Source organism: Pinus tabuliformis, chromosome 4_2 (genome assembly GCF_031772625.1).
Source record: "Pinus tabuliformis cultivar Carrire ecotype Pingquan chromosome 4_2, CPIR1, whole genome shotgun sequence".
NCBI classification, from domain to species: domain Eukaryota; kingdom Viridiplantae; phylum Streptophyta; class Pinopsida; order Pinales; family Pinaceae; genus Pinus; species Pinus tabuliformis.
The window spans coordinates 962,136,067-962,163,881 of NC_142304.1; the positions used below are offsets into that span (position 1 = coordinate 962,136,067).

General features: G+C 40.1%; 1 protein-coding gene across 1 annotated transcript; it reads right to left on the bottom strand.

Moving 5' to 3' along the window:
* On the bottom strand, window positions 1-27,815 carry LOC149172842 (uncharacterized). Its single transcript, XM_089426489.1, has 5 exons — window positions 27,063-27,815; window positions 24,568-26,957; window positions 1,992-2,105; window positions 1,683-1,746; window positions 1-69 (listed from the first exon to the last, which is right to left on the bottom strand). Exons 1-5 carry the CDS (start codon window positions 27,813-27,815, stop codon window positions 1-3), a joined length of 3,390 nt encoding a protein of 1,129 aa, XP_089282615.1.

Consider the following 27,815-nt stretch of genomic DNA (forward strand, 5'->3'; position numbering starts at 1 on the left):
CTACTCAATTCCATTACCAATAGCATCCAAACAAAGGTCAAAAATGAATATTGCCAAAGCATCATCCACCTGTCAAAGGAAAAAGTCAAAAAGTCAAAGAGCATTAGTGTGAAAATTTGGAAATTGACATGTAACATTAGAAAATGGGTTTTCAAGGCATAAATCAAAACCCATTCAAGTATAAAATTCCACAAAAACATCAACTCAACATTCATTTGCACTCTTACACTCTCAAAGAATCCTCAACAAAAGGGAATTTTTAAGTTTTAGGCAAAATTGGGAAAAATAGGGGCAGAGCGCGCATTTAGAAACTGGAGGGCGCGTTCAGAACTGGTGCTGCTTGTTTTCCATAAAACTCATTGCATTTCCTAATGGAATTGTGTACCTATAGGGAGAGGTCATGTTTTACCATTTTTCTACGCCTTTGCTAAAGAACATCCTGAAATTTCCCAAAACACACTATATTGCTCCAAGCTTCAAAATTTTCCACCAACATGCTCCAGTAAGCAAGTAGGTTAAAATTATATTATTCCTCTCCTCCACAGCTGACTTATATAGTGTTTCATTTTGTTTTGGATTCATACTAAGTTCAAAGCCCTGGTAACATAATTCCACTTCCAAATCTCATTTCCTAACATCCCACTACCATTGCTACACTTCAAAACCACCCTATGTCACCTCCCTCATATCACACATCCCCATTTCCATCTCCTCAATTTCCTTACATAATTCCATACTCTCTACACCTATATTCCATTTCATCATCTCCCTAGGGTTTGAATTCAATAATTCATGGCAGAAGTGTTGGAAATAATACTGAGACAGGGGGTTGAATCAGTATTATCAACTCAATATAACTTTTTCATTTCCATTCATAAGCATATATCCAACAAACTTATGATTCAGTTAGTTGATCCTTAATGAGTGTATCAGAACATTATTAACCATATGAACAGTAAACAGGAGCAGTAAAATAGAACAGATCATCACACACAAGAAGCACACATGAACACCATGATGTAAGGTGGAAACCCAATGTGGGAGAAAACCACCTGCTGCAATATGTCTCTATCTTCTTTCAATTAGAAACTTCTTTTACAATGATTTTGTACTGGCGCAGTCTTATACCAGTATGTAGGCTTCAACCTGTAGAAGGCTACAACCTTCCATCGTTCTCCAGCTTCTCCTGGAAGAGAGCTACAGCCCCCTTGGCTCTTGTACTAGTTGATCCAGTTACTAGTACGTAGGTGCCAACCTACTGAAATGCTCCAACCTTTACTCGTTTTCCAGCTGCTACTGGAAGGAAGCTACCACCCCCTTTGATCTTGTACTAGCTGATGTACTAGTACGTAGGTGTTGACCTACAGAAGGCTACAACCTTCTCTTTCATCCTCCAGGTACCACGTTTCATACATTTTCAGACTGGATACTCGTGGAACACATCATCATAATCTGAAGGCCATGTTTCATCCAATTTTCATATTGGACCCATCAATATCATTGAAGCACATAATCAACCAATCTTCTGAATCACCCAATCACCAGATCATTACATATACAAGGATAATATGTGTGTTAGCAACTAGATCTAGTCCATCAGATCACATAAAGATAAGTCATTATGAACCTGATCCATCTCATCCATCAATATTGAAGCTAAACATAATCAATCAATCAATCACTTCCCAGAATGCTGTTATCAGAACACTGTACCAATAACTAGACATCACTTCAGAACCCAGAACACTGCAGTAATAGACAGAAGTAGCTAAAACATATTTCAATAAAAGGTACGCAACTTCACCAATAGTAACCCGCGGGTATCCGCGCCTTCTCTGTGTCAGATTTGCGGGTGTACACACCTACGTTGTCTCACAAACTGCGAGTATTTCGCTTGCTCTATGTCGGATATGTGGGTATATGCACCTGCACTGTCTCACAGACTGCGGGTATCCGTGCCTGCTCTGTGTCAGATCTGTGGGTATACGCACCTGCGCTGTCTCACAGACTGCAGGTATCTGCGCCTGCGCTGTGTCGGATCTGCGGGTATACGCACCTGCGCTGTCTCACAGACTGTGGGTATCCGCGCCTGCACTGTGTCAGACCTGCGTACCCAAATTATCAGATTTATAGATCTGATCATGCATCAACCTGCATACCCAAATTATTAGATTTATAGATCATGCATCAAAGAGATCTCAACCCATCAGTAGATCTTAACCATCTTGTAATACTCAGGTTCCTCCTTGATTCAGGTTCAGCTATAACTCACCAACAGATCACCAGTTTTTCAGATCTTACTCTTCTCAAGATATTCAACTCATCACCACCCTCCAGCCAAATGATCTCCTTCCATTTTATAGTCTAGGCCTTACTCAAACCATGGACCAAAACCATAGAGATCCAATACTAAGGACCCAATACCGGGGATCAATACTTTAGATGCAAAACCAAGGACCAAAACCATAGGTTCAAAAACTGTCGGACTAAATACCATGGACCAACCATAAGATTTCCCACACGTGCGCTTTTCTCTACATGAAAGTGCGTGCTACTGAACATCCGCACCTTTTTTATCTGTGTGTCTGTGGATATGTACGCACCTTTTGAACGGTGCACCTGCGTATGTACGCAACTTTGTCAAAAGGAACCTACGAGCCTCATTTTCTTCCATTCTAAGAGCCTAAACTGTGATCTTCCATCTTAGTGAGTTGCCATACTGTTAGTGGGTTGCCATATAGTGAGCTGTCATCATAATATTGCATCTGAACTGAATGCTTTGAGCTGCCCTGCATCCCATGTATCTTGTCACATCTGATTTCTCTTCTGTAGATTCATCTAGTTATATATAAGTGAGATGTTCTTCTGCAAGTGGGTTGCCATCAAGTACAATACATGCATCATAATGCCAACAATGCAGAAGAAGAGAATAGAATTCAGAGTGAGGAAGAAAGACAGGAGAGGAGGCTCTCTAAGAAAGGAGGGAGAATCATTAGACATGAGCCAACCAATACTAGAGAACTCATGGAATCTCCCATCACTGTGACAAGCTTTAAGAATATGGGCTGTTTTGAGTTTTGTGAGAAAGTGGAAAGGATCCGGCATCATCCCGTGTTGACCAGATTATTCATCAGCAACCTCCATGACAACCAAGTAACCCTTGCTGGTGTCAACTTCACTATATCTTTGGCTATCATATCAGAAGCCTCTAGGATCCCAAATGATGGGGAAAAATGGTTTAAACAAGGAGAACTAGATCATTTTTATTATGAGCCATATCTTAAACCAAAGTACAAGAATTAAAGAAAGAGGATATTTCCTTTCTCTTACCTCCTAGACAGATATGTTCCCATGATGAAAATCATCATGAAGTACTTCACATGTGAGGGTAGGTTTTCTAGGCTCTATTCCTATCATATTCAGCTACTCATGCATTTTATAAGAGTCAAAATGTTGAATATGCCCTACTATCTTTACCAGGACATTGACAAGATGTCATTCATTACCTAAAGGAAAGATTATGATCATCAAATGAAAAGTATCTTTCACCACTCCCTCATCATGATGATAGTCCTCCATTACCTTGATCAGCTTAACATTTCATGGGACACTTTCATATCCAGTGAGATTTTCACAGTCCCACCTATTGAGCATGGCGAAGAAGAACCTTCATCATCTCATCCATCCACCTCCATTCCTCCACCTAAGCCCATACATCCTCCATCTTCATTTGATGAGTCAGCCACACCATCGACTTCATCATCACCATCTCATGAGCTTATTCATTCACCTGGCAGAGATGAAGGTAATGAGAAAGAACACATTGAGCATGGTGATGGTAGCAAGCCTAAAAGGGTTGGTTTAGGTACCTTGATAGATACCTATCAGAGAGGGCATAGGAAAGTGTTTTCCCCAAAGATTGTGGGAGGGGCCATTCCTCTTCATCGACAAAGCAGGTATAAAAGGGTAAGGAAAAGGTGACATAGGAAGAGATCGAGCAGTAGGAGGAGGATCTCAATGAGATAGAGCATGATTTTCAGTTAGTTGACCCAAATGAGCATGATGACAGTGAGAATATATCCATTGTCATCAAGGAGAAGAATTCACTAATAGGAGAGCTCCAGGTCAAATTGTAAAGGGCCAAATACATTATTTCATACTATGAGGAGGAGAATAGGTAATTTGAGGTCAAACATGAGCTCATGGAGGTTCAACTCATCAAGGCAAAGAGAGAGGGTGAAAAGGCTAAGGCCTTACTTGATGAGGCATATGGACAATATGGTGAACAACTTGATGAACATGTGCCAAGAAGAAGGCCAATGACTAGAGGCCTAATGAGAGCTTTGGAGCTAGAAAACCAAAGGGAGGCAGAACTAGCCAATGAGCTCACCCTAAATGAGAAATTTGCCAAAATGGTAAATAAGAACCGTGAACATTGGCTCGAGATGGTGAACACCCATCTTGAGAGCCTCTTAGACAAGGCCAAAATGGTAAATAAGAACCGTGAACATTGGCTCGAGATGGTGAACACCCATCTTGAGAGCCTCTTAGACAAGGCCAAAATGGATATTGATATTCAGAGAAGGATGAAAAAGTACTATTCCATGAGAAACAAAATTGCAAGAGCCAAGCTCAAAAGAGCCCATGCAAAATTTGAAGCCTTGACCAAGCAAGAGGAGAAAAGGATGCTATACATTCTTGCCAAGGCATCACTCCATGCCTCAAACATCTGATCAGCCATCAACCCAACAATTTTGACAATTTTTGAGCAAATTTTGCAAGTTATGATTTTATGTGTTTTTTAAAGCATTTTTAACACAGTCAAAGGGTAAAACGCATAACATCTAGGGTTATGTGCTCTTTTTTGACACATATGATGAACTAAAGGCCAACATATTTGGATTCATAGTGATGAGGGCATGCACCCTATGCATTTTCTAAGCATTTGGAGGCAAATAGGTCAGCCAAAAAGGTTAAAAACGACCAAAACACCACCTTTCGACCTCATTTTTGGCTTGGCACTTCACATTTACTAGTCTTGGGAGATTGAGTTTTTGATAGGGAAAATGAGCTCCAAATGGAAAACTGAAGACATATCTAGAAAGTAGACTTGAAGGGATTTCCAACGAGCTATATTGGAGAAAATTTGGACACTAGGAAGGCACCTAAAAGCAACCCTGAACTTGGACGATGCGTTTGACACTAAAATGGTGTGTTTGACAAAGAGAGGGCGCGTTTGATAGTCTTCTCCAATTTTCATTGTTTCTCTCCAAATTTATTTTCACCTATGGGAAATGGATTTTTTACTGATGTAATTGATAAGGATGATGTAATTATTTTGTTTTTTTACTATTATCTAGGGTAAATACATTAGTTAAATGGCCTACATTACTTGTAATGAATCAATTTGCTTAAGTTAGGGATGAGTCACTTTGACCACCCTACACTCTAGCTATTAGTTCAGCCTTTCTTGCAACTGCTCCTCCTCTCATGGATTCGACCCCTCAGGCAAGGATGAGCCGGTTTGAGGCCTATATTATGTATGTTGGCATTATGATTCAAGTGTTGTCCTTGATGGCAACTCACTCAGAGGTTGGTACAGGTGATGGCAACTTAATCAGAGGACAGATCTTAGTACAGCAGGTCAAGAAAGTTCATACACGCAGGTTCATTAAGCCCAAGTCGCGTATACACGCAGGTTCACTATATACCAGGTCGCGTGTACTCGGGTTCGCTATATACCAAGTAGGGTATACACGCAGTTTCATGAACGGAAAAGAGCGTACATGTCGGAAAGCTTACTTTTGGTCCGTGGTAGTTAGTCCTTGGAATTTGTGCCTATGGTTTTGGACCATGGAGTCTCGACAGACGTGTTGATCCCTAGTATTGAATTGATGGTATTGGGTTACTATGGTTTTGGATCGTGGTATTGTGAAGGGCCTAAAGCTATATAAGGAGAAAGATCATTAGGCCAAAGGTGAGTGTGTGAGTGATGAAGATCTGAGGAAGTGTGAGATCCAAGTGCTGGTTATGGGTTGGTGATCTGAACCAAGGTTTCACTCATGTGGAGGATGATGAATGATGGAACGAGATCTCAAGGCTTGGAATGATTATCTTCATATGGTTTGACTGTGGATAGACTAGATATACTGACGCATGTTTATTATTGTGATCTGGGTATGTTTTGATGTCTGATATAGCTGTGGAGTTTTAAGCTTGAATTTGCAGATCTGTACGCAGGTTGGTTTTGGTAAAAGTGCGTATACACGCAGGTTGGGTTCATCCAAGTAGCGTATACAATGTGAACTATGATATTTGAAGATGGAATTGGATCTGGTTGTTGTTATGATGTTCTTGACAGGGTTTCAGTGATTCAGTATTGGGTGATTCAGAGATTGATGATGCAGGTTGTTCTACAATGGTGATTGTTTTATGGATCCAGTATGAAAATGTATGAAACGTGGTCCCGGGAAGATCGTAGGCCGGCACCTACGTACTGGTAAACATATCAGCCAGTACAAGAGCCAGGGGGTTGTAGCTCCCTTCCAGGAGCAGCTGGAAAACAAGTGAAGGTTGTAGCCTTCTGTAGGGTTGGCACCTACGTACTAGTAAATGGATCGGCTAGTACAAGAGCTATGAGGGTTGTAACCCTCTGCAGGTTGTAGCCTGTGTACTGATAAATGACTGCACCAGTACATTGTAAAAGAAGTTTCTTATTAAAGAAGAAAGAGACGAATTGCAGCAGGTGGTTTTCACCCACATTGGGTTTCCACCTTATATCATGGTGTTCATGTGTGTGGCTTTTGTGTGATGATCTGTTCTGTTATACTGCACCTGTTTACTGTTAATATGGTTAATAATGTTCTGATGCATTTACTGAAGATAAGCTAACTAAATCATAAGATCTCTGGATATACTCTAGTTGCTTTAGACACAGTAGCGTGTACACGCGGGTTCACTTAACTAAAGTAGCGTATATGTTTCTGAGTATGAAATTGGAAAGGTTTTACTGATCTGATAATACTGATTCACCCCCCCCTCACAGTATTATTTCCAACAATGTATCTTCTTAGTCAATTTATAGGTTGGACTCTCTTGAATGTTGTAATAGCTTTCAGACTTTGGCATGGAATATATTGGATGAAGTTGCAACTATTTTGGTGGGATTCTTGTGGCATGGTATTTTGATCTTGTTTCTTCTTCAGTTTCATATGTGTGAATGTCTTGTTCCTTTCATGGTCCATTTCACTCTAATTATGTTTGATTTTCAAGGTGTGCTAAGCAGAATTCATCTTTGTATGCCATGTTTTGGTAAAATCATCATAGATTGTTTCATTTCTTCAGTTTAAAAATAATTCATGACCCTCATGCTCTTTTTAGCAGCTCACTAGTCTAAACCATATCATCACTATACTACTAAGTTTAAAGTACCTTTCCTACCTTGCCCCATCAGATATCTGCAATTCAAATTCACTTTGCCCTGACCTAGTTCATCCTCTAACCTAATTCACTCATCCTTGTGACTAATCAACCAAATAAAATCAAAAAACCCTCTGCACTTTACATCTAGCCTAAAACCCTAATCTATTCAGGCCTCTTGGCTGTGATCCTTTGGAAAGAGACCTCTCTGGCTTGGTAGGGCTTGCTACCAAGTCAAAAGATTGGTCTTTGGTTACCTCAGCTGGACTCTTCCCCAACCTTGGAGATCTAGAGGAGTGATAACAAATCTCATCGATGGTTCCATTTTATTCAATAATTTTCCTCATGCATGAAGTAGACAGCTAGTTCATTAAATTTTTCTTCTATAGCTTGTTATAATTCTTCTTATTTACATGAATTTTTGGAAATTATAAATGTTTGATGCAAAGCAGGTACTTTAGAAATATAAAGAGACCTCATAGCAGGAAACCACCTTCCAACTTCATCCATCCATAATCATTCCTTTCTCTCACCAATACCTTCACCAATCTCATCATTTTACATAAAAATTCCTCCAAGCATGTTAAGCAAATCCAACCATCTCCTAGCCTTGGTTTTGAGTTTTAATTGATCCTAAGAATTTTCTCACTCCATTCCACCCATCCAACACCTTCCCTAAGCCTTCCATCACCTCCAGAAACCATCATTTTCCTTTTGGCTGTATCTCATAGAAATAGAGGGAATCCTGTAGGTTTGTAGTACATCCTGTAGGTTTCCCTGTAGTGGCCTCTTTTGAGGTCGAAATGAGGGAAAACCTCTAGGAAGCTACACTAGGTCACCCAAGGGTATCTCGAACCTTCCAACCATCTCCTAAACCTCCCAACCATCCACCAACATCACTAAGCCACCTGCCACATCACCAGAAGAAATTAGGGTTTACACTAGATTTCCATAAAAAGAATAAAAAGAACAAAACAGATTTATTTCAGTCCTTTACATGCACAGTAGTGATGTTTGATGTCTTGAACTTCCATTCTTTAGACAATACCATTTCATACATGTTATTTTGGCATTCTTGTAAAGCATAGTTTCTCAATAGTTAGTTAGAGAATGGTATGTTTTTAACATAGGATTTCAGTCATTTTCCTTATTTACAGTAGAAAAGATTTCTCCTAGAGTAGATTTCTCTTTCTTTCGTCGGAAATCAATCTTCTTCTGAATCCATAGAAGTCTACCTTGAAATCCCTAGTGGTCTCTTGCCAGCTGAACAATGACAAAAGACAAAACCATCACTTTGACTTGTGTATACAACACTGTCACCTCCAAGTTTGTACGAACCCCAGGTTGATAAAGTAAAGCTGGTAGCTCAAGGAGTTGCATCATTCTTGTGGCAATACTGGTGCTCATCACTTTTTGGTGTTGTTTCCAGGGAGGTGTCTTAGTAATATGTGATTACTACTTTCCTTCTTCTATTTCTTGTTTCTAATATTCAACTATTAGTTTCATTTTTTCAAAAGTAATTTAGTTGCTTCCTTTTTCATTATGCATTCTTTGCTTTCCTTTCCATTCTACAAGTAAGATTTCAATTAAGTAGATAATTTTTTCATTCAGTAAGTAGTTTTCATTCAGTCTGCAATTCAATTTCTACAATTACTTTCAAATTTTCAAAAAACACAAAACAAAACAAAAGAAATGTATTTTCATGCCTTGTAGGAATAGGGATAACTTAGAGAAAGTTTTGCCAAATACCCCCACTGCTTCAAATAACCAACCTTCCCTCTTCTTCGGTGGCTGTGAACTAGAGGAAACCTTAGGTGAGCAACCAGACATATTTGAACAACCTATAGGGGAAGAAGAAGGAGAACCCATTCCTACTGAACCTATGGCTGAAAACATAAATGACAGAGGAAATAGAGAAAGAGTTGAGGGTGCCTTTCCCATCAGGGAAACCAATGGGGATACTAAGATGAAAAATATAAGCCCTTCTTCCCTTCCTCATTTCCATGGCCTAACCATAGAATAATGAGACGCTTTCTTATTTGATTTTTCTGTCATATGCCGAACCTTTGACTATACAAATGATGAGCAAAAGTTGAAACTATTTCCATCCACCCTCAAGGATGCAACTTTGCACTAGTTCATGTGTTTACCTAGAGATAGAATCACAACTTGGGCTCAGATGGAGCAAGCCTTCAACAACAAGTCTCGAGACTATTGTAGGTCTAAAGACACTAAAGAGAAAAAATTTACGACAACCTTAGGAAATGATGAATCCCTAGAGGATTATGAATAAAGATTCCAGCTTAGCTACAAAAGGGCTAGGTGCACACTTGACCCCGAGTCACTGAAGTTGGTCCTGCTTAGAGGAGTAAGGGAAGATATTTTGCATAACCTACACTTGTTACTAGGAGGGGATATATACTAGTTACCCTATGAGGATATCAAGACTATCCTTAGAAACCATTCTAGGGCAGCCATGAAAAAGGGTAGGGGTAGTCAACCCATGGTCAGTCCATCCTCTTGCAATTCATCCTTTAAGGGTAAAATTGGAAAAATGCTGTAGGATTTCAAAAGTGAGATGTTGCAAACCCTTTCACTATAGATGGACACTATGCAGATTAAGAGAAAGCATGAGGAAGCAGAGAGAGCCTTGGGTATTTTTTGTCCTAGATGCACCAGGAGACACCCTAGGAACAAATGTCCATTGAATTCTATTGAAACTCTCTCAGTATGTGAAGAAAACCACTCCACAGTCAAGTGCCCCTATTTACCTGGACTCAAAGTTGTATATGAAGGAGCTCAAGGGGTCATTGAGCAGCTATGCTACGTAAACCAAAGGAGACCTCATGGGCCTAGGCCATACCACCAAGGCATGCAAGGGTCATCCCATGCATATTACAGCCCCAACCAGACCACATCCATACCTTCTTGGGGACCCCTTGCTCATCCTTCCTCGTCTACACCTCCTCCTTGGTCCTTTGCTCCTCTCATCATTCGTAGCCAGCCAGTCAATCATTTCAACCATATGCTTTGGCACAACCTCAGTGGAATACACCACCCCAAGGGTGGAAGCCCCCATACAACAATGTTCCAACTTTATTGCCTTCACCACCTACCCAAACACAACTTTTACACTCTACTCCACCTAAACAACCCCATATGCCTGCCCAACCAAATTCGAACCCGAACAATAGACAGGAACAACAAGTATAGAGTGGAGATACATCATATCGAACTTATGCTAAGGATATTCAAGAAATCAGCCTGAGATCTAGGAGAGTACTCCCAAATAGTCAACCTCTACCTCCACCTGGGGAGGTTGAGGAAGAAAGAGAGGAAAGTGTGCTTAAATTAAATCCACCACCCTTTCAAAAGAGATTAACCAAACCACTCCAACCTACCCCAGAAGAGACTGAACTTCTGGGAGAATTGAAAAACATATGTGTCAAAATTCAACTTCTCCAAGTTATTAAAGATGTGCATATTTACAACAAGTTGATTAAGGATAAGTGCTTCAAGCATCCAGGGAGGCAAAGAAGAGATGCCCCAACTATTAATGTCATTGCACAGTTGTCTGACTTAATGCTGGGGCATGTAATATGTCCAAAGTATTTGGACCCTGGAAGCCCTATGGTAGATGTGCACATCATTGGAACAATTGTCCCACACACTTTGATTGATCTTGGGGCTACCATTAACGTGATCACCAAGGACACCATGCTCAAGCTAAACCTCCAAGGTTCATTAAGGAAGACCACAACAGTTCTGCAACTTGCAAATTGCTCCACAGTGACCCCTGAGAGGATTGTGGATGATGTGATGGTCTCCATTCATTCTTGGGGATACGCTATATATTTCCTAGTTCTCCATCCTAATGCTAATCTTACTGGTTACCCTCTCATCCTTGGGAGGCCCTGGTTATCCATTGTCAATGCTTACATTAGCAGTAGAGATGGAAATATTACCATCAAGAATGGGAATATGTCCAAGAAGTTAGTCTTATACCCTCCTGCTCAGCCATCTCTAGAACATAACTTACCTTTGTGGCTGGAAGAGGAGGAGGAAGATGAAGTTTGTTGTGCCCAACTCTATACTTTAGAAACAACCATGGGAAGGGGACAACAGGATGAAGATGATTTGATCAAACGCATACTCCAAAGTTCAACTCCCAATACATTTTCCTTAGAAGAAGTAGTAAAGGAAACCTAAAACAACCATAAAATTGATCTATGGTTAGCCGATTCCAACCCTATTTGTGTCAAAACCATAGAATTCGACCCCAAGAGAACTTTGAAAATCAATCCATCTCTTTTTATTCTCCAAGAAGAAAAGTTGTGCAACATGCTAAAGGAACATCTGGATGCCTTTGCTTGGAGTTACCAAGAAATGAAGGGAGTGCACCCGTCGGTGTGTACTCACCATATTTATATCAAGGAAAGTTGCAAGCTAGTATGGCAACCCCAAAGGAGGATGAATCTAGCTCTTAAGTATATAGTCAAAGAAGAACTGCAAAAACTGCTAGATGTAGGATTCATTTACCCTATCTCAGATAGTGAGTGGGTCTCTCCTTTGGTGTTGGTTCTAAAGAAAAATGGTAAATGGAGGATTTGTATTGATTACAGGGAGTTAAACAAAGCCACAAAGAAGGAGCATTTCCCTCTACCTTTCATCGACCAAGTGCTGGATGGCTTGGCTGTGAAAAAGTTTTTCTCTTTCCTAGATGGATTTAGCAGGTACAATCAAATCAAGATCAGCTCAGAAGACTAGGATAAAACCACCTTCACTTGTCCTTGGGGTACTTTTACCTATAGGGTCCTTCCTTTTGGTCTATGCAATGCTCCTGCCACTTTTCAAAGAGCAGTCTTGAGTATCTTTGCCAAGTTAGTCCATGATGTGGTAGAAATCTATATGAATGATTTCACACCTTATGGAGGTGATTTCGAGGAGGCTCTGTCCAACTTAGGTAAGGTTCTACACAAATGTATTGAAATGAACCTATCTCTTAGTCTCGAGAAATGTGAATTCTTTATGATTGCAAGGACTCTGCTAGGTCATTCAATATCTCAACAAGGATTGCAGGTGGACCCAAAAAAAATAGCTATCATCCAAAGGGTCCCACCTCCACAAAAGAAGAGAGATATCAGAAGTTTCCTAGGGTTAGCTGGATACTACCGAAGGTTTATAAAAGACTTAAACAAGTTGGCTTCTCCTTTATTTAGGTAATTGGCCAAAGTCTCTGAGTTTGTATGGTCAAAAAGCTGTCAAGAGGCCCTAGATACCCTTAAGTACAAGTTAACCACTGCACTGATTATCCGAGGCCCAAATTGGGCCCTTCCTTTTGATATTCATGTTGATGCCTCAAACAAAGACATAAGAGCATACCTAGGCCAGATAGATGAGAAATTCCCTTATGCCATTTACTTTATCAGTAAGAATCTATCAAAGGTTGAACTGAGCTACACAGTGACTGAAAAGGAGCTCCTGGTTGTTGTGAATTCAATGAAAAAATTTAGGCATTATATTACATGCTATCAAACATTTGTGCATACTGACCATGTTGCAATCAAATATTTAATGAATAAACCTGATGTGAATGCCCTGATTATTAGATGGTTACTTTTATTACAGCAGTTTGATCTAACTATTGTTGATAAGCCTGGCAAGGAGAATGTTGTTGCCGACTTTTTTTCCAGATTAACTTTCCCCATATGTGAGGAGGGAATGATTGATGATCAGTTACCAGATGAGAAATTATTCGCCATCTCAGTTCTCTCTCCATGGCTAGATGACATAGAAAACTATTTGGTATCTGCACATTTCCCATTGAATTTTTCCTCCACAGAGAAAAGAAAGATTGTGATGAAGAGCGCCCCCTTCACCTGGATTAGGGGCAACCTCTTCAAACTTGGCCCAAATCAAATTCTGAGAAGATGTGTCAGGGCGAAGGAAGTCTTTGACATCCTTCTGACCTGTCATGATGGGTCACTTTGCAGCAAAGAGGACAACATTTAAAGTGTTATTAGCTAGGTATTATTGGCCCACTCTTCACTAGGATGTGAAAAGATATACTAGTCAGTGTGATCAGTGCCAAAGGATGCGAAATCCTACTCCAAGAGATGAAATTCCTCTACAACCTCAAGTGACTTTTGAGCCATTTGACAAGTGGGGCATGGACTTCATTAGAGCTATTGACCCTCCTTCCAATAAAAAGTAGTATATCATTGTGTGCACTGACTATCTGACTAAGTGGGCTAAAAACAAGGCAATTAAGGAAACAATAGAGTAGAAGTTGGCTGAGTTCATAAGGGAGAATGTATTTTACAAATTTGTGTACCTTAGAGAACTGGTCACTAATCAAGGTAGCCATTTTACCTCCAACATGATTGAATACTTTCTTATTCAGCACAAGATCAAGCATAGGACCTCCACTCCCTATCACCCACAAGCTAATGGGAAAGTGGAGGTAACCAACAGAGCGTTGGAGGACATCTTGACCAAAGTGGTTAGCACAGGAAAGATTGGGCAAATAGACTAGTTGAGGGAACCCGAGCCTATAATACCACCTGGAAGACCACCACTGGATTCACACCCTACCATCTTGTCTATGGGAAAAAGGTCCTGTTGTCCATTGAATTTGAGTATAATACATTGAGGATGGCAACCCAACTAGATCTAGGTCTCAGCAGTGCAAAAAAAGAGAGGTTGCTCCAGTTGAATGGTTTAGATGAGTTTAGAATGTAGGCCCTCCTACACACAGAGGTAACTCAACTTCAGAGGAAGATCTGGCATGATAAGAACATCAAGGATAAGAAATTTCAAGAAGGTGATTGGGATTTGTTATATGATTCCAGATATAAAGACTTTAAGGGCAAGTTAAGGACAAGATGGTTAGGGCCTTATGTTATAAAGATATGTCATGATAATGGTTTAGTGCAGATCAGAACGATAGATGCAGAGGCCATTCCTCTACTTGTTAATGGGCAGAAACTGAAAGTTAACAAGAGGCCATTGTCAAAGCAAGAGTTCGTTGATGGTATCAATAAAACAGTGATGGTGTTGAAGCAAGTTTCAGCTCCTACCTCATCAAGTCACGAAGAAAAGAAAAAAGTAAAATAAGGACTCAAGTGAAAACGTCCATAAGGCACCTAAGTCCCACTATTGGGCTAACAACCTCCTGGGGCGGCCCAATGGTGTCGAAAAAATTGAGAGAAGTAAAAAGATCTCTGGATGAAAAAATCTCTTGAGGCGCCCAAGGCAGGCAGCTAGAATGAAAACCTCTTGGAGGTTGGCTAGTTGGTTTCAAATAAGAAAAAAAAAGAGAGAATAGAAAAATCATGAAAAATTGTTTATACGTCACCAGGAGGATGACAAGAGAGAAAAGGAGAATCAAAAGGGACCCATTCCTCTCACATTTTTATTTTTCCATCCATTATCTTTCATCATTCCACCATTCCTTTCATTTCTTCACTCATTTGCCTCAGTTTGCAAGGGCACTGTGTGTTGAAATATGGAAACAAGAATATTCCAATTTAATTTTTCTTGGAATTAAATTGTGAATTAAAATCAAATTTAGTCTTAACAGCTACTTGGAATTAATTAATTTATTTATTTTAAATTAATTAGTTGGAGAAATTCAAGTTAGAAGTATTTCTAAAGTCATGCAAGAGTTATCCCTTAAATTAAGGAGATAAGATTGAGTTATATATGAGTTGTAATTAGTTAACTCAGTTTACTGAGTTAAGTCTAGTTAAATTAGTTCCAAACTATTTTAGCAACTAATAGTGAGTTAACAATCAGTTGATGCATTAATGAACTCATCTATTGCTACTCTAGTTAACTGAAGATTCCCTCGTCAGAAACTCATGCATGCCTATTCTTAGAAAGACCCAGTTGATATTAATGTTCAAGGATAGTGTACTATCAGTTGCATGTGTTTTCTCATGGAGAAAAATCATGCATGAAGTCAAGGATTTATCCTTGAGGATTGTGTAGTTTTGAAGGATGGGTTTTCCATTTGGTAACAAGAAATCATCCATAAGGAACATCGCAAGGAAATAGGAGCATGGAGGGTAGAGAGGAAGGCTGGAGAGAAGCCAAGATTTCCTGTAAGCATCTATGAGGATTGTACTGAGAGCTGGCTAGATGTGAGAGCTAAGGTTTTGTATAATTCCTATTTATTTACACCATATATGATAATACAATAGTGTGGGGTTTTTAGCTGAGTCTTTCCCCAAAGTATTTTCATGTGTATTGTGACGTTGATTCTTCTTCTTCTAGTTATATTGTTTAGCTCGATCTTTAAGCTTCTGCAAATTGATAGTAGAAGTAGGTTATAGTATTCTGCTTTGATTTATATTGCATTATCAAGTTAACCTGTCACAAATTTTATACATGGTATCATATCTATATTTGTAGAAATTATTCTACACGGTATTGGAGCTATGAACAATATACTAAGAAGATAATTTGAAGTTTGAAGTTCGGGGTTGCAGATGAAAATCAAATTCATATCATACTTCAAGGTTGGCCAATGGCATTCTATGGCTTGAGACTTGAGTATGCCTTGGAAGGTAGCTTGAATTACATAGCATGGAAAGATATAATGGAGGCTGTATTAGAAGACAATGGCTTGAAGGAATTCATTGATCAAGAAATCCCAAAGACAGCTTCAACTAATGTGCAAGAGTTGGCTGAGTGGAAGAAGTGTGTGGCAAAGGTGAGATGAATCATCCATGAGGGAGTTTAGGACCATATTGTCTCGAGTCTCCATGGGAAGGATACTCCATTTTCAATGTGGAAGACATTGAAGGACCTCTACCAGAATAGTAGTGACCAGAGGAAATTAGCGCTCAAGGATAAGCTTCGAAGAATCTAGATGGAGAAGGGCGATACTATTTCCACATATCTGAACAAGCTCACCACCTGCAGAGATGAGCTTGGTAGTGTGGGAATAACTACTACCGATGATGATATGGTGAGCCTCGCTCTCCTTGGCCTTACAAAGAGTTGGAATAGCTACTAGGACTTTGTGAATGGAAGGGAGAAACTATCGGATTGGGAACCGCTGTGGTCAGATATTATGCAGGAGGGGATCAAGAGGAGCACACGAGATGGTTCTTCATCCAAGAATGATGATGAAGAGAATATGGCCTTAGCAAGTAAGGAAAGGAAAGGGAAGGGGAAGGCTTCACATTTCAAATTGAATTCTTCTCATGGAGGGAAGAAGGGTGACATGTCTAAAATAAGATGATTTAATTGTCACAAGATGGGACATTATGCGACTAATTTCCCATCGAAGAAGTCCAAGAAGGGATCCTCGAAAGGATTGGAAGGTGACACATTAGCCTCTCAATTCAAAATGGGCTTTACCCTCATCACATGCATGGTGTCATTGATGATGGGCTGTGTCTGGTATCTTGACAATCGAGCCTCATTCCACATGACCAGTGATAAAAATTTATTCAATGCCTTGGAGGAGAAAGACCTCAAGATGTGCATATAGATGGGTGACGATGGAAGGTATAGTGTTTCAAGAGTGGGCCCAGTTTCTTTTTAGAGGGAGAATGGAGCTCCTCTCACCTTAACAGACGTGATGTATGTGCCTGCGCTAAAGAAGAACTTGGTATCGGTCGTGATGTTGGAGGACAAAGGCTATGATGTTGTCTTTAGTAAAGGAAAAGCATTCCTAAGACACATGGCAACGGGTCAGACCAAGAGGATAGGGATTTGCTTGAAGAATCTCTATAAACTAGAGGTAGATGATTGTGCAACATTGAGTACAAAAGAAGAATTAGTGCAAAGCCAAGACATTGGCGAGTTGTGGCATAGGCGGCCATTTACATCATGGGGCTTTGAAGATAATGCAGCAGATATCTAGAGGACTTCCCAAAGGTAAACTTGAGCAAGTTGACACAAGAAAAGGTTGTACCTTGGGAAAGTACACCAAGTATTCCTTTCATGATTGAGACAATTGAGCAGAGGCTATCTTAGAGTGAGTTCATATTGATTTGTGTGGACCATTCTCAATGGAATCCACAGCAAAGAAAAGGTATTATGTGATTTTCATTGATGACTATTCTCGTAAATGCTAGATTTATTTCGTGCAGAATAAGGACCAAACTTTCACAAAGTTTTGTGAGTTCAAAGCTTTAGTCGAGAAAGAGTTGTTGACCTAGGTTGCCATTGATGTAAATATGGCAATATTCTAGATACTAGATGATGATATGGAGCTAAGGGGAAGCAGAACAAATCCATGGAGAGACAGAAGCAAGGCCATCAGGATAGCCAAGCCATAAGCAAGAGGAGTTACCAAAGGAGGGAGATCAAAGCATATAATAGGATACCATAGCAAGAGAGGCATTCATATATGCAAGGAGGTCTTTCAAAGACACTGCTAATCCAGAGGAGCCACATTGGAGCAAGAGGAGCTATAGGAGGAGCCATATATATATGTAATATATATATGCCAAAGCTGAGTTCTCAGAAATATAGGAGCAAACAGAGCGAACAGAACAGAGCATATATATATGCAATATATATATGCCAAAGAAGAACAGAGCCATGGAAGGCAGCAAACAGAGCTATCGGAGCTATAGAGAAGCCATATATATATGCCATATATGCCACAGATAACACTGCAGGAGCAGAAATCATAGATAATGCATGCAAATACACTGTTGGGAGCAGAAATCACATGTATGTGTGGAATTACACTATCAGGAACCATCGAAGGAGCAAAGGATGCATTAACACTATCGGAGGAAGAAATACTTAGTCGAATAGCATATACACTATCGGCGGTGCAGACGCATGTATGTATGTGCACTTACACTATCAGAGGTGCATGCTTATATATATATGCATTTACCCATCGACGGAAAAAATATAGTTATATGGCGTTTAACACTATCGGAGGGCAAATGGAGGCCAAAACATATACATATTGCAAACACACAATCGATGGAGAAGTTTATATATATATCAACATATATATGTATATTGGCGACAATGCTAGTCGGCAATTCGGCTATGTGCCACCACCAAAAACCCCCGATTGCGATATATATGCTGTAGACCTGACAAAAACATTATGGAAGGTGTATATTACATTGCATATGACCTATCGGGATCCACCCATTGCAATAATTCCCAAAGGGTTGTCCTTTGCAAAATATCGATTGTGATTGCAAGACCAAACCCGATGCTATATTGCGATTTGGCTTAATGTCTTATTGCTCCATCAGCCATCGGCCATCACCCATTGACCAAGGGCAACCCCTGATTGCAATACATATACATGTGGACCCGCCACAACATTGTGCTATGGGTTAGTAATGGATCACATCCGCCCATCGCAACAATACACAAAGGAATTTCACTCTCCCGAGCGCCGATTGCGATGTAAGTCATGGACCCGATGGTCCAATTCCAACATGGTTCAATGCAATATCGCATCCGCAAGTGGATTGGTGGTCGGCCATCGGCGATGTCACGGGCCTGACATATAAAGGACCTCTGAAAGTCGTGAATCGCCAATTACGATTTAAGCAATGGACTCGATACAGGAATAGATGCGGGTAAAATAAATTTGAAGTCTGCCTTTAGCATTTTTCACCTGTTTTTCATATATTTCCTGTGTAACTCAAAAATGTATTGCACTAGGCTTGTGAGGCAAAAATACATTAAGGAATGGTCCCGATAGTTCAGGAGGCTGAACTACACCAGTTGTGATTTCCATAGGATGTGGCATGTCCGTTACACCATAAAGCTCTGTGTATGCCTGCTATCACTGTTGAAAGGAGTGTTGTTACAGTTTTAAGCAGGAAGATGTGTTCTCCATGGATTATTTGGAACTCTCTCATGACTTAACATGTCCTATGAGCATGAATAGATAGAGGAAACCAAAAGAACGGAAGCTGAAGAAGCAGGCGAGCGTTGAGGAAGCCAAAGGGCCAGCGAAGAGGGAAAACGGAGAGACAGAAGAATGGGGAACATATAAGACAAGAAAAACAAAGAACAAAGGTGGTTGAACATTTTTGAACACTGTGGAAAACAAGTTGGAGGAGACAGAGGCAGTGAGAGGATCCAACAAAACAAAAAGAGGGCCAAAGGGCCAACATGACAGCAGATAGTCGAAGGGGAGAAGTAGCTAGCAGAGAACATAAGCTTGAATAGGAAGTTGTTCTTTATGTAGAGCTTAGTGCAGCTAATAGTAGACTGACTAGAGATTTGTGAAGACATTATCAAAGAGCATGAAGGCTATTGAAGACTATGTGTGGGCAGCGTGCAGAGTTGTAAAGACTCATTCATAAGAAGACCGGTTGTCATTGATACTGTAGCTTGGAGACTACAGTGAAGCTGTAAATAGACAAAACTTAGTAGAGAAGAGTTCTGTGAGAAAAAGATCACTATCAAACATGCCTTGACAAAATTGGGTTGGAACCCTTGGGGTTGGTGCCTCAAAAGTGAAAAGGATTAGAGTTCTTGGGGCTGGTGCCTCAGAAGTGAGAAGGATTGGAGTCCTTGGGGCTGGTGCCTTAGAAGTGAGAAGGATTGGAGTCCTTGGGGTTGATGCCTCAAAAGTAGGAAGGATAGGTGTCCCTGGGACTGGTGTCTTAGGAAATGGAAGGATTAAAGTCCTTGGGAGTTGGTGCTCCTAAGTTCAAGATTGGTGTCTTGGAAAAATAGAGTTGGTGCTCTGGAGGTTGGAGCCTCACCAAAGTCTAAGTTGGAGCTTGGAAACTGATTGCAACCATCTATATATTGTATCTATTTACTGCATAGTTTATATTAATAAGAGCACTTATTCTTGTTGTTCATCTTATGTTTTGAATCTATATGTTTTAACTGGTAAAACAATAGTCAGAAAAAGAAATACTGATTCCCCTCTCAGTATTTCCAAAAATTGGTATCAAAGCAGGTACCTTGATTCAAAGCTTAACAGCTTGAAGGTTGACCTTTAGAACACAAATGGCAAAGTCAAGAAAAAAATTCTCCAATCCTCCTAAGGATGTGTCTCCCTCTACTACTAAAATAAAAGACAATCAATTTGAGGAGGCTCCAAGGCTCAATGGGAACTTTAATATATGGGAAAGAAGAATGAGGAATTTCCTACAGACTCAAGGCATTGAAATCTGGAAATCAGTGATTACTGACAGCAAGATGGATGAAGAATCCAAGGAGTACAATGAAAAAGCAATAAAGCCAATCTTGAATGGGCTACCTGATTCTATAAAGAACAATCTAGGAAAATGTTCATCAGCAAGGGGTATATGGGACAAACTTCATGACCTTCACTCAAAAGGAGCATTGACCATGACCATCAGTCAAGAAGATGATGGAAATCTAGAAGGAAATCCAAAACCCATCATAGAAGCTGAACATGAGAATGATGACATCAAGGCTAAAACAGACCTAGAATAATAATGAATGTGAAAGATTGGAAGAAGAGATTGTCTTCCTCAGAAAAAATGTTGAAGGGATGAACAAAATCTTGAAGAGCTCTCAGGCCTTGGATGACATGCTCAGCTATCACAAATGTCCATTTGATAAATCAGGTCTCAAGTATGCAGGTGATGCTCCCAGTTCCAGCAAAGGCAAGGAGAAAAATCAAGGCTACAATAGAAGAAATCATGTTCCAAGAAGAAATCCAGCTCCAAGAAGAAATGTAGATGATGTCAAAGATGCGAAAGGTAATGGTTATCATCAAAGGATCTCAAGGTAGAAAGGCTTCAGAAGTACATCAAGGAAATCTCCATCTCCTAGGTACCAAAGCTCATTTTTTAGTTATTGTTATTATTGTACAAACTTTGGTCACATGGCAAAGGACTATAAAGCATATCATAGAGATAGATATTATAGTCCCCAATAATCCCCAAGAAACAATTTTACAGGAAGAAAACATGAATTCTTATTCATGAACAATGTATAATGCTTCAAGTGTCATAACATTGGTCATATGGCACGTGACTGTAACTTAACTTAGGCTCTTACACAAGCTAGAACCATGCAAAAGAAGAAAGTTACACAAATATGGAGAAGGAAGGAAATAAAATCTGAGAGTCCCTTGAGCTCTCCAGCCAACAGCATATGTCATTGGCCTGAATTTTGACAATCTAAGCATTTTATGAGAAGACTCTGCCAAACGAGATGATGCATACAGTTAGGGGGATCCTATGATTCTTGATCATTATTGCTGAAGCTATTAGTGAAAGGGTCCTTATGAAATCCTTGATGAACTATATTAACAGTCATTCTTTGATAAACATCATTTCTCAGGGGTACTCCATTGAAGCATATGATCCTGTAACCATGATTTGGACTATTGTTAAAGATGCTTTCCACTTAATCACTAAGTAGTATTTGAAGAAACAAAGAAAGTCATCTAATGCTAGATAAAATAGGGAAAACAACTATGGTTCTGTTATCACAGAAATTTATGTCTTAACTCAGGGATTTAATGAGAAAACAGATAAATTCTGAACACTAATAGAGGAAATCTTCAAATAAACAGATACATATGGAATGAAGATTGAAATAAGAGAAGTTGGCAGCGTATAACAAAACTAAAGCATTGCGTGAAGATGCAAATCGGCAATTGGATTTAAAAGATAGGCATAGACTGGATATCTAAATCTGCTAGGGAAATAACATGCAGATATGTGTGCAAGAACACAAGGACAAGATGGCTCATAGAAAGGAGAGTGTCATGCAGTCAAATATAACTTACGCTAAGACTGGTCACTGAGAAAAATATAGAAACAGTAAGGCACAACCTCTCACTTTTTCATCCAAATGTAGTGGAGTTAAATACTGGATGGCAGTCACTCAAGGAGAAGCACAGAGACACAAAGGAACTCAGATGTGAAGAAAGACAACAAGATAGACAATCTCGGTGGCAGTTTCTCTTGATTCAGACTATGAAGGTCTCTCAATTCTGCCTATGAAGACAACAATATGGATTGAAGCATCAAAGCCTGGACTTGGACACTTGGTGTATGGCTATTTGCAATCTGATTGAAAGCATTGAAGTAGAGCATCTTTAAGCATTGTTGAAGCCATGATAAAGTAGTTTTGAGACATGAAGAGGGAATAATGTGCTAATTGATGATAATGCATCAATCCTTCTATCTTGATTAAAAAGAAGAAGAGCACCATGACATGGGGAGTCATAGACCCATGAAAATCTACCATTCATGAAGAACATAAGTAGTTTGATAGGGGGAGTCCCAGAGCACTCCTTTTCCATTGATGTTAAAGGGGGAGAGAAGAACAATATTGCCTGTTGGGTGTGGAGCCTGATTATCTTCTGTATGCAAAGGTATCACCACATTAGACCCCAATTTGAAATGGGGGTGACAATGCCGCCCATAAAATATTCATTGCAGGGGGGGTCTAGGGGGGGGGCGACTGCAACCTTTGGGGAGCCCCCCCTGGCGGGGGGTTTCGAGGGCAGCGCCCCCGAAGCTAAAAACAGATGTAAAATTTCCTTGTAAAAGTATAGTAATTTCTAGTCAATCTAGGCCATTCATTAGGTGGATGATCTGATAGTAGAACTTATGTTTAGTTTAGGGTTTTTTTCCCTAGAAGGCAACCCCTCTCTTTGTATGAGGGCATTGTATTTGAGGCTATGTAATTGATGTGTATTCTCAGAGCGAGAAACAGAGAGGTGAGACTGTGAGAGAAAACAGACGATATTACAGAAGATCTGCTGTAGGTTGTGTCTCTTCATTTTGCTGGATAATAGAAAGGAAGGACTGGTTGTTCGGGGTGGACGTAGCCCAAACTCGGTGAACCATGTATATCTGTGTCTCTCTTGTTTTATGCGTTTTTCTATGTTTATATTTCTGCAATATTTTATGTGTTCCATTGCTCCGTAATATATAATTTTCTAACATTGCCATCAATAACAAAGAGGGAGATTGTTGACCTAGGTTGTCATTGATGTCAATATGACAATATTCTAGATACTATATGATGATATGGAGCCAAGGGGAAGCAAAACAAATCCATGAAGAGACAGGAGCAAGGCCATCAGGATAGCCAAGCCATAAGCGAGAGCAATTACCAAAGGAGGCAGATCAAAGCATATCACAGGATATCAGAGCAAGAGAGGCATTCATATATGCAAGGAGGTCTTTGAAAGACACTGCCAAGCCAGAGGAGCCACATTGGATCAAGAGGAGCTACAAGAGGAGCCATATATATATGTAATATATATGTGCCAAAATTGAGCGAACAGAACACAACAGAGCATATATATATGCAATATATATATGCCAAAGAAGAAGAGAGCCATGGTAGGTAGCAAACAGAGCTATCAGAGCCACAAAAGAAGCAGACAGAGGCTTTGGGAGCAAATAGAGCTATCCAAGCTATAGAGGAGCCATATATATATGCCATATATGCCACAGATAACACTACAGGAGCAGAAATCACAGAAAATGCATACAAATAACTTTTAGAAGCAAAAATCACATGTATGTGTGAAATTACACTATCGAGAGCCATTGGAGGAGCAAAGCATGCATTAACACTATCGGAGGAAGAAAGACTTAGTCGAATGGCATATACACTATCGGCAGTGCAGACACATGTATGTATGTGCACTTACACTATCGGAGGTGCAGGCTTATATATATATATATATATATATATATGTATGTATGTATATTTTTTTTTTTTCCGGGGAAAAAAGCAACTTTTTATTAGAGAAAAAAAGTTTTGTTCCAGTAGTTCATAAGCCGCACAGGGCTTAAAAGAGCAGTTACAGCTCGACCCGCGGGGAGCTATTTTTCGGATTGATACCTGAGACAGTCTTCCTCCAAGAGGAGGAAATGAAACCAATTAATACAGTAGTTACAAAATTTTTGGAGTCTCCATATTGGAAAACAACTCCTGTAAAAACAGAGTGAAAAGTGACCTCCAGCACTGTGAAACAAAAACAAAATTTGAAATTTCAAAATTGGAGATCAGTAATAACCCCGAAAGTAGTAGCCGAGAGTTTGAGGACAGCAAAATAGATATATGTACAAGTATGTGAACAGCAATAAAGGATAAAACTGGAAAAGTGCCGACAAAAAAGGGGCGGAACAAGATGACTGTTGTTTGTGCTACTGATCATAAGGAGGCTGGTTCGATCTGACTGACTGCCCCTGAAAATTTTCTTCTATCTCCCAGCTGTCCGGATCCTGTAGTAAACCTGCCTTAGATAGCTGATCGGCTTCTTCGTTCCTTTCCCTGTAGATATGACATAATGAGAACCTGTTAAAGAGAGTCTTCAGGTGTAAAATCTCTTCAACAATAGTCATTAAAATTTGATTTTGGCAAGCAGCTAAACCATTGATCCAATTTATAACGTTTAGAGAGTCCCCAAATAACTGAATTGAGGTGATGTGTTTGTGAAGAAGCCAGCAGAGAAGTAGGCGCAATGAGGAGAGTTCTGCAAAATTGTTTGTTCCTGATCCCAACCCAACTGAGGCTTTTAGAATGTGTTCTGAGTTGATGTGAATGCTCATGCCTGCGCCGGCCCGGTTATTTTGAGAGGCTCCATCAAAAAAACCACTTGGGATATCCTCCTGGATTATGAGATTGTTTTGAATTGTTCTGGTTTTCTTTGCTTCAGGGGGAGGCAGAGAAAGATATATGGCAGCGATGTTAGAAGCAATGGCAGAGGGCGGTGTAATTTGGTCTTGGAACAAACTTTTATTTCTCGCAAGCCACACTCCCCAGCAGAAAATAATTGGCAGGTTCCTCAAATTCCCTTCTGTGTATGTGTGCCACCATTTCCTCCATGATTCAGCAAGCGGCTCATTTCCCCAATGTGCTGTAATCTTGAGAAGCCCCGAGACCTCCTCCCAAATCTTCTGGGAGAAAAGGCAGGAGATGAAGAGATGATTTAAAGTTTCCTCATTATCCTTGCACAGGGGGCAACGCCCTGGGCCAACAAGAAACCTGGATTGAAGGATTTCCCATGTTGGAGCCTTCTTTTTTAAAATACACCATATGAAGAGCTTTGATTTTGCTGGGCTTTTAAGTTTCCATAATGCTTTGGACCACCAATCCGGATCGCCCCATCCTTTCTTTCCCAAAAGATAAGAGTAGCCCTCCTTTGGTGTGTAACCCCCCGATTTGCTGTGAGCCCACATTAACCTATCAGGTTCCTCCCTTATCCTTACATTGGATCTTTTTAATTCTTTTGTGAAACCTGTCCATTCGTTCTTCCATCTAATATTTAGCCCTAATTCTTCATCATCCTTCCAAACCTGACCCCAGATGGAGAACTGCCCATCTCTTGCCACCTGATTTAATGAGGTGATATTTTTGGACTCAAGATGGCGAAGGAGCCCGGGCGATAAGGCAAAAGCTTCATTGCATCCAATCCAGGGATCTCTGCCAATCCTGATTTGTCTGCCATCTCCCACTTTCCATGCTAATCCTTGCTCAATCACTGAGAAAGCATCCACTGTGGCCTTCCAAATTACGGAAGAGTTTTTTGCCTTCTTGTTCTGACTCCGAATCCAATCTTCCAAGGGCATAGGGTCGATATATTTTCTTTTAATCACCCTTGTCCATAGATTTTCTATGGTGATAAGCCTCCAGCCCGACTTTGCAGCTAAGGAAGTGCTGAAATCAGGAAGTCTTTTAATCCCCCAGCCTCCCCATTCTTTTGATCTGGCCACTTTGTCCCATGCCACCCAAGGTAAAACTGTGAGTTCCTTAGAACCAGCCCAAAGAAATCTGCAGCAAATTCTTCTGATTTTTTCCATTACACCTTTGGGGATCCAGGTAAGTGCAGCCCAGTAAACCGGAATAGCTAGCAAGACCGACTTGATGAGAGTTAGCCTGCCCGCTCTGGAAAGCCATCTATAGCTCCAGTGTGATATTCTAGCTTCAATTTTTGCAATAATCCAGTTCCAATCTGCTTTTCTGTAGGCGGCAGGTTTTAACCAAAACCCCAAATATTTGAATGGAACCTCCAATGATTGGCTAGGAAACGGAAAAAGATTAGCTATAAGACTTCTTTCCCTTCTGTCCACATCAGCAATACAAACTTGGGATTTCATAGCATTTATCTGCATTCCAGTAGCTTTTAGAAAAAGATCAAAGATACATTTTATCTCCTTTAATTCGCTGTAATTTCCATTTGTAAAGATCAATATATCATCGACGAAAAGAAGATGGGTGATGAAGAGATTTGTAGCTACCTCTATACCTTTTACCTTGTCCGCACTTCTGGCTTTATGGATCAGCCTGCTAAGACCTTCAGCCACAAGGAGAAACAGAAGAGGAGATAAAGGACACCCTTGTCTGAGGCCCCTCTGACTAGAGAAAAATGAAGAAGCAGCTCCATTGACCAAAACTGCAAAGCTGACATTTGTTATGCATCCCATGATCCAGCTCACAAATGGGTAGCTGAATCCCACATGAGTAAGGAGCATTCGAAGGTAGAGCCAGTTTATCCTATCAAATGCTTTGGAGAGGTCGATTTTGAGAACAGCTCCTTTTTTTTTCTTTATCTTGATGCTATGGATTGCCTCCTGAGCAACCCCAATAGCTTCATGAATTTGTCTGCCATCTAGGAACCCAAATTGTTCCATGGAAATATTCCTTGACAGAATTGGGGCTAATCTGAGAGCAATAACCTTTGAAATAATCTTATAAATACAATTGCACAAAGAAATAGGCCTAAAATCTTCAAAGCTCTCAGGCTCATTCTTTTTAGGAATGAGAGCAATAAATGTTGAATTAAAAGGTCTATAAATATCTCCTTTTAATCTGGACTCCTCTACAACTTCGGTTATTTCATCTCCAATTTGGTCAAAAAAATGAAGAAAGAATTCAATAGTCCAGCCATCAGGGCCTGGGCTTTTGTCTTTGCCTAAAAGCTTCATGGCTGCTTCAGTCTCCTCCTTAGAGACCAGGATTGAAAGATCTTCGGATTCTTCTTCCTCAATAAATCTGGGAAAACATTGCACAGTATTGAGAACTTCTGCAATAGTGGCTTCTCTCTGATCAGAGTATAAATTATGAAAGTGTCGGTTCCCTAGTCCTGAGAGATCAGAGAAAGACTTGACATCTCTTCCATCTTCATTTTTAAGGCTCCAAATGGTATTTATTGATTTTCTTCCTTTTGCAAAGTTATGAAAGAATTTGGTGTTTTCATCCCCAGATTTAAGCCAAACAGCCCTACTCTTTATTCTCCATTCTTCTTCCCTTTCCAATAGTATGCCAGATTGCCGCTGCTCCAAGAGTAGAATTCTATCCTTGGATTCTTGGGATGAGTATCCTTCTGAATCCGGACATTCCAGATTCTTCAATTCTTCCCTTATACGAGTTAGCTCCTCATTTTGATTCAATTTCCTATCTCTTGCCCAAGAGATTGTTGCAGATTTCAT

Bases quoted from the DNA above. Each gene is read 5' to 3' on its own strand.
- LOC149172842 (XM_089426489.1), bottom strand. From the start codon at position 27,815: ATGAAATCTGCAACAATCTCTTGGGCAAGAGATAGGAAATTGAATCAA. The intron at 2,106-24,567 runs GTCAGTCAGATC...TTGGGTACGCAG, and splicing joins GAAGAAAATTTTCAGGGGCA to GTCTGACACAGTGCAGGCGC. The intron at 1,747-1,991 runs GTGCGTATACCC...CTATTACTGCAG, and splicing joins CAGTCTGTGAGACAGCGCAG to TGTTCTGGGTTCTGAAGTGA.